Source organism: Cebus imitator, unplaced genomic scaffold (assembly GCF_001604975.1).
Source record: "Cebus imitator isolate Cc_AM_T3 unplaced genomic scaffold, Cebus_imitator-1.0 Scaffold18, whole genome shotgun sequence".
NCBI classification, from domain to species: Eukaryota; Metazoa; Chordata; class Mammalia; order Primates; family Cebidae; genus Cebus; species Cebus imitator.
The window spans coordinates 11,776,834-11,784,722 of NW_016107333.1; the positions used below are offsets into that span (position 1 = coordinate 11,776,834).

The 7,889-nt window shown below is 39.8% G+C and overlaps 1 protein-coding gene across 1 annotated transcript; it reads right to left on the minus strand.

Annotated features, from left to right (window-relative positions):
• Positions 1-6,916, minus strand: SIRPD (signal regulatory protein delta). The gene is made up of 2 exons (XM_017515591.2): positions 5,317-6,916; positions 1-3,515 (listed from the first exon to the last, which is right to left on the minus strand). The coding sequence occupies exons 1-2, from the start codon at positions 5,576-5,578 to the stop codon at positions 2,989-2,991; spliced, it is 789 nt and encodes a 262-aa protein (XP_017371080.1). The 5' UTR covers positions 5,579-6,916; the 3' UTR covers positions 1-2,988.
• Positions 6,917-7,889: the final 973 nt, after the last annotated feature.

The window sequence follows — 7,889 nt, forward strand, 5'->3', positions numbered from 1 at the left end:
CAAAAAAAAAAAAAAAACAAAAACACACTCCATGCCATTCATCTAATAACCTCCATTTTCCCCATCTTTCCTCCATCCCCCAAATCATAAGAAATGTTCTGTCTCTAATCTACTTTCTGTCTCTATAGATTTGCCTATTCTGGGTATGTCATATAAATGGAATTATTTTAAAAAGCAATTTTTACAAATTATACTTTAAGTTTTGGGATATATGTGCAGAACGTGCAAGTTTGTTGCATAGTTATACATGTTTTACAGTAGCTTGGTGCACCCATCAACTCATCATCTACATTAGGTATTTCTCCTAATGCTGTCCCTCCCTTAGCCCCCCATCTCTTGACAGGCCCCAGTATTAATGTTTCCCTCCTTGTACCCATATATTCTCAAACAAACTTAGGAAGTTTTCAGCTATTCTTTCTTTGAATATTTTTCTGCTGTTTTCTCTTTCTTCTCTCTTTCTGCTACCCCTGTTACATGTATGTGGTATGCTTAATGATGATCTACATTTCTCTGAGGTTCTGTTCATTTTTTAAATGTTATTTTCATTTTATTTTTCTCTGTTCTTCAGATTGTCTAATTTATATTATTCTATTTTTAAATTTGCTAAATCTTCTTCTTCAAAATCTTCTGTTAATCTCTGTAGGACAATTTTTCTTTCAATTGTTAATGAGTGAAAAAATTTCCATTTGGTTCTTTTAAATCATTTGTATCTCTTTATTGATATGCTCTATTTGATGTAACATTATCATCTTACTTTCATGTACTTATTTAATCATGGTTTGTTTAATTATGTTTCTTTGAACATATTTGTGATGGTTACATCAAAGGCATTGCCTGTTAAGTTTGACATCTGGTGTTCTTAACAAGTAGTTTCTGATATCTTTTTGTTTTGGTTTGTTTTTGGTATATGTATCATACTTCTCTGTTCTATTGCATGTCTCACTTTTTTTTGAAACCCTGGATATATATTGTAGAAACTCTGGATATTGGTCTCCCTTACAACCACCACGGCTTGTTATTGTCATCTTCTTGCTCAGTTGTTGAGTGACTGGATGGATTATTTTGGTGAAGTTGATTCCTCTTCTTTGCCATGGGGTATAGCCTTGGACAGGGAAAAGGGGTGGTTTGGTTCAAATACCAGACTTTTACTTTTCCCCCCAGTTTTAGTAGTTTAAAAATTACTTTTTCATTTATGATATGCCCTTACTACTCTTTCCAGATAGTCTAAATATTTTTTTTTAATAATTTTCGCCAGTTTCCATGGAGTGGATCCTTGGAACTCCTTGTGCTGTTATGTCACCCATAATGGTCTATTTCTGTTGTTTCAAGCCAGCAAATTTGTGTCCATTAGTTACACAAACTATGAGAAACTAATACATAGCTCAGTATTTAAAAAATTTATGTATATATTATTGTTTATTTAGAAACGGCATAAATTTGGTACATTTCTGACTCAGAACATTTGAATGTTAATAAGGATATCGAACTCCTTCACAGTATTCTCCCAGTATTCTCTCTCTAAAGAGCTGTCATGCATTCCTACACCTCCACTCTAACTAGAGACTTCTTATTAAGAAAGAGGCAAAATCATAAACCCAAAGAATTCTGAGAAGAGTCTCTCTGAGTTCCAGTGTCTGTAACCTGGAAGACAAGCCCATTAACCTCTCAGAGGCTCAACCTCCTCATCTGATAAGGTAGGGTGTGGTGTTTTCAACCTGCTTAGCATTTGTTCCAATGGGTTGATTGCTATCTCCTATAGCACCTCCTCTTCCTAGCAACAATGAATAAAATGTTGAGAACATGGAATAGGAAAGGCTAATGTGGCTAGTTCCCTAGAATTCATTTGTGAAGGTTGGTAGGAAGAAGCTCCGTTTCCACCTTGGTTGCTAAGATGGGGAATGAATATCAACGCTTTCTGCATTTATCTTCCCTACCATATAGTGAAGGTCTATATGCAGCAGGAAAGAACAAAGCCATGTAGAGTTGAGAGAATTTCAATGAGTGACAGTCTTGGTAACACTAAGCCCTAATCCAATTCTTTAATCTCTGGTTCCTAAAGTTCTGCCTTGACTACTGTGAGGAATCCAGAATCCTCTGTAGCTACAGAATCAATCAACTCATATTTTTGGTTTAAATTAATTCATTTGATCTTATCTCTTGTGAGTAAATGTTCTTCACTAATATAGAGCATACTGGACTGGGCCCAGACAAACCTTACCTCTCTATTCCCTGCTATGTAGATTTCCAACTCCTGAATCTCCCTGAACTAGTTTCCTCATCTGTACAGTGAGTACAAGCATCCAGCAATTCAAATGCTGCTGTGTAGATAGTATAGATGATAAAGTGTTTGGAATGTAGTAGATGCCCAATAAATGTTAGCCTTATTGTACCACCAATTTAATAATTTCTCAGGCTGGACATTGCTCAAAGTTCTTAGGGCACCACAAGAAGCAGAACACCAAGAAAAAGGCTTTGGATGCAGAAAACATTGATTTGTACTTGCAATTCAACACATTGTGTAATGTGTGACCTTTATCATTCTGGTAGCTCTTAGGACATTGTTGACTTAAGGAAATTGGCTTAGCAAGGAGATGTTTTCTTTCACATTATTGGAAGTCCAGAGGTGAGGTTAGAAAGAGGAGCAGTATGGGTGTGCATATTGTCAACCCACACTTGTTACATATCTGCACTCATGTAGACTTTTTTTTGTCTTGGTTCCACTCATGGTCTTAAGATGTCTGCCTAAAGCACCTGGAGATTCACAATTGCTTGTTTCCAGCCAACAAGGGGAAGAATTACTTTAGATACCCAGATTTCTCTGCAAGCCTGTCTTTTTCTCTTATAGACCCAGACTGGCCAAGTTCACCCCATATTTGAGTAAGCCTCTAGCAGGGGACATGGAATTATCCTAGTTGGCTTAGGTTAGTCATTGAGGGTGTATTAAATATTGAGAAATCAACCAAAATAGCTTTCATCACTCAACCCTTTTCAGTTTTTTCTTCCTGTAAAATATCTAATGCATAGCTTGCTGACAGAATTAAAAAGATCAAATGTATGTTGTATCTTCGATAATATTTCGCATATAGCAATTATTGAATGAAAAGAAGACATAACTGCTGAGGTGATTTCATATACCAGGGGGCATGGGGTATAGGAGACATACTCACCAGTAACAAACACCTGAGTTCCCTGACCTGATTGGTACTCCTTGATAGGTTTCCCTTTTATGAACTTCACGCAGTAATAGGTGCCAGCATCTGCAAGAGAGATTTCGTGGATGCGGATGGAAAAGTCTGTGTTGCCAGGCCTGGTGGTGTCTCCAATCTCGTTTACTCTGGGAAAGTGACCTTGTTTGAAATTGTAGATTAATTTCCGGTCTGGCCCTGTTCCCTTGAACCACAAGACAGGTCCATCTGGTAAGGTTTCTGGTACGCTGCAACTCAAGGTGATTGACTCCCCAGTTAATGCAGTCTGTGATATCTCAGCTTGTTGCACATGGAACACACGTGTGGCTCCTGGAAAGAAACTGAAAATCATTTCTCATTTCCCCTGCTGTGGCTTAGGCATAGGTACAGGTCATGGTTGGGGCTCATTCATTAATTCTTTTAATGGCATGCACAAATGCCCTTTCACTGAGTAAAGAGAGGCCTTTGCATATGGAGGCAGCTTCTCCCCAGAGTGCTGAAGGAGGGGAGTCAGTCCAGAAGACCAGATATATTCCTTCTCAGTTCCATTTCTCAGCCCTCAACCATGGTAAGAGGACAGGGAGGGAGAAGGTGGGAATTATCAATGGGTAATGTTCATGGAGAAAGACTAGTCCCCCTATCCGTCTAATTGCCTGGAGTCACTTGATACATTTGGAACTGGGTTCCAGTCCTGTCATCCCACCCTACATCTGAGTTTAGGATTGGCCTTCCTCTCTCCTCTGAAGGGTGATCACCCTGTGATTTTGTGGAGAAATTCATGCTGAAGGATTTGGAGAAGTAGAAATTAAGAGATAAAACAATTAAAGAATGAGGTGGTCATGGCAACAGCATATGGTTCCACTGTTTATCTCTTCAAGAGGAGAGAAAGAAGAGAGAGTTTCCTCTCCTCAACCAAAAGAGATTAGAACTTCAAGGACCCTCTACAATTTTGGAGAGCCTCACTGACCCCCCTTTACTCTCCTACACAGTCATCATCCCTACCCTACAATGTGTCAGGTCCTGGTAATAATCTCTCCTGTTAAGCTTGGTCATCAAAACCACAGACTGCCTAAAGAGCAGGTTAGAGAGAAAGGGAACTCCTGGCTGGCAAGGCCAGAAGGTAGTGGTAGGAAGGCAGCTTGCACTGACATTATGTAACTTAAGGGAAAGCTGTGGATTTTCCATAGCCATTTGGGCACTATGGAATGTGTCTGGATTCAAAGGAAACATTACTGGGAAGGTCAGTTCTCCGGGAAGAACAGGAGGGACACCTAATATCACTGTATTTCATGAAGTTAATTCAGAGGGTGGTGAGGCTAAGGAAATACTGGTTATCCTGGGAATAAAAATACTGGGAATAAAAGAACAGTGGGGCCAGGCGTGGAAGTCTCAGGGCAGACCTGGGAAAGCTCAAGTGTCAGGGAATGACTCCACCCCCCTGGGCAGGCTTTCTGCAAACAAGGATTTGGAGAGAGTGATACGTAAGATCCCTCCTTCCGGTCTCAGAATTCCCCAACAGCAGTGCCAGGCCATGGTAGGAGACCACATCCACTCACTGATTCGTGTGGGCAATGGGAATGTGATCTCAGACCGTACTGTGGTGACCACTTAGGTACTTGCTATCAGGCCCCAATCACATTCCAGTTGGTAATGGGAGGGTGAGGGGGATCATGGAGGCATGTAGAGATTCTGCCTGCCTGAGGAGCCCTTTGTTTTGGCCCAGGAGATACTGGGCATTCGGGGGCAAACATCACCTGTGATGTTGAGATTCTGTCAGAAGCTAAGATGTGGCTGCAAGCATCTGTGACTGGAAGTTTAGGGTCATGAAATAAGTCATGATATACACAATGCTTATACCTGGGCCCAGGCTTCTTCCTAAAAGCTTAGAAGTCAGTCGTCAGCCTTCTAGGGCCCAGTTTTCTTACCATTTGGACCATACAGTGTACACATGTAGTTGCATCTTGCATACCCAGTATCTTTTTATTTGTGTCTCCTATGTCATTTGGTTCCGGTGGGGTTGGCATCAGAGAAGGATGTGGCTTGTCAGCATAGCTTGATTGAATATTTGGCACAGGTTTTAAAGATTCATCTTCACAAACCCAGGGAATAAAGTGCATCAGGTTGTGCTTACCATTCACATACACGATGGTGCCTGGGCCAGAGAAAAACTCCATGTCAGGGTGTCCTATCCTTAACTTCACACAGTAGTAGGTGCCAGCATCTTCCGGCAACACGTCACTGATGCGAATGGAATAGTCAGTTTGATCGACTGTTGTGTTTTCCACTGGAGTTACTCTGGGGAAGTGGCTTCCATTGAAACTATAGATTAATTGTTGTTCTGGCCCAGTGCTCTTGAACCACAAGACAGGCCCTGATGGGGACAGAGCAGACATGTTGCAGGCCAGAGTTAGGACATCTCCAGGGTTGACTGACACTAAAGTCTGAGGCTGGTTCACCTGGAACTCTTCATCTGAAGTTCCTGGAAAGAAACTTGGAATCACCTCTCATGTTCTCTGTCTGACTCAAGATGCTCTGAGGGTCTGGTTGTAGGTTAAGGTGGGATCTCAATATGATAGCTTAATTTCAGCATCATGTGATGGTACCAGTCATATAAAAATTACAGTGCTGGGTGCCATGTGAGATGAAGGGAAAGGGACCAGTGCACAAATAGAAGAATGGCACTTTCCTTCCGTATCGGGATATGAGGATGGCCTGCAATATATGAGGCACTATATAAACATATTTTAAATGAATATATGAATGTATTTTTATTAAGTGAGAAAATGCAAAATAGAATTTGGGTCATATTTTTTTTTAAATTGTCTCAGTATCAGGGATACAGCCCCAAGTGAAGGACAGTGTGTTGATAACCAACATATTAAGTTCAGAGAGTGACTTGCATATGGAGGCAAGCAGCTCCCTCCCATACCAAGCCTTCTATTGTGTGAAAGGCCACTCATTCACCTCTTCAGAGTAAACACTGAGGCCTGCATGCTCAATGAAGTGGCTATTTTCCGTAAAAGGCGACAATTGCTTTTTGGAGTGTAGGAATATCTTAGCTATTACAATGGTTTGTTTGTCGATGCTTAATCCTATCCAACAAAATCTTATTCCTTAATACTTAATTGCTCTTCTCATGTGTCCTTGGGTATCACACAAACTGCACTGACATTGAGTTCATGGCAGATACACAAACTGTCCACAAGATGAGTTCTCCAAAATTGCAGTGTTATTCATGATAGCCAAAATAGAGAAACAACAGAAGTGTCCATCAATGTATAAATTAATAAAATTGTGATTACACACACACACACACACACACACACACACACAGAGGAATACTACTTAGCCTTTAAAAAGCAGAAAATTCTGTCATTTATAACACCATGAATATTATGGTGTGAAATAAGCCAGGCACAGAAAGACAAATACTGCAAATTATATGTGGAATGCAAAAAGGCTAACTCAAAGAAGTAAGGAATAGAATGTGGTTACCAGGGTCTAGGGTGGTGGGGAGTTGGACAAGGAAATGGGAGATGCTGGTCAAAGTCTATAACGTTGTAGTTAGACATGAGGGATAGGTTCTGGTGATCTATTGCACAGAATGGTGACTGTAGTTCATGTATACTTCAAAATTGCTAAAAGAGTAGATTTTAAATGTTCTTACCACAAACAGGGGATAAGTATGTGAGATGATAGATATATTAATTAGCCTGATTAAAAAACATGTGAAAAGTATGTGAGGTGATGGATATATTAATTAGCCTGATCATTTCACTGTATATACATGTATAAGGATATCACATTATACCACATAAATATATACAATTATTATTTGTCAATTAAAACTAAAATAAAATGTGAAAAAAAATCCAGTTGTACACCTTATAAACAAATAAGTTCTACAAAACAATGGAGGACTTTATTTTGAATGGTTTTGCAATCTTACTCAGTGTATTCATTTTCTATCACTGAATAACAAATGGCCACAAACTTGGTGGCTGAAAACAACATGTATTAATTATTTCACAGCTTCTGTCAATCTGTACTTCAGATATCACTTAGCTGGGTTCTCTGATTCAGGGGCTCAGCAAGCTCCACTCAAGGTGCCAGCTAGACTGTGGTCTTATCTGGGGGTTTGACTGGGGAAGTGTTTATTCTAAGTTCACTCAGGCTGTTGGCAGAATTCAGGTCTTTGTGGTTGTAGGACTAGGACCCTCAACTTCTAGGGGCTTCCCTCAGTTCCTTGCCATGTGGGCCTTCTCACAGGCAGTGTGCAACATGGCTCCTTGCTTCTTTAAGTTCAGAAGCAAGAAAAACTCTAGCGTGATGGATCTTATACAACTTAACACACTCAAGGTGATGACAGCCCATCACTTTGGCCATATTATATCAGATAGAAGCATGTCACACACAACTGAGTTACATAAGGGTGGGATAACTGGGAGTCATCTTACCGTCTGTGTACCACACCCAATAAGTACAGTTAAAAATTCAAGTGATTTTGACTAGCTTTAAGTTTCTTAAGTTAGCTTTTACCTAAGTATTTTTATTTAGTCATCCTTAACTCTGCACTGAATAAAAAGAACAAGTTTTATATATACCCTTCCTATGTATAAAGTGCAGACAGATATAAATGCAGTACATAAACAAACATAGAATATATCTAAGTTATTAAAATTTCATGTAGAGGCTATCATGAGT

Bases quoted from the DNA above. Each gene is read 5' to 3' on its own strand.
- SIRPD (XM_017515591.2), bottom strand. From the start codon at position 5,578: ATGTCTGCTCTGTCCCCATCAGGGCCTGTCTTGTGGTTCAAGAGCACT. The intron at 3,516-5,316 runs GTAAGCACAACC...GTTTCTTTCCAG, and splicing joins CACCATCGTGTATGTGAATG to GAGCCACACGTGTGTTCCAT.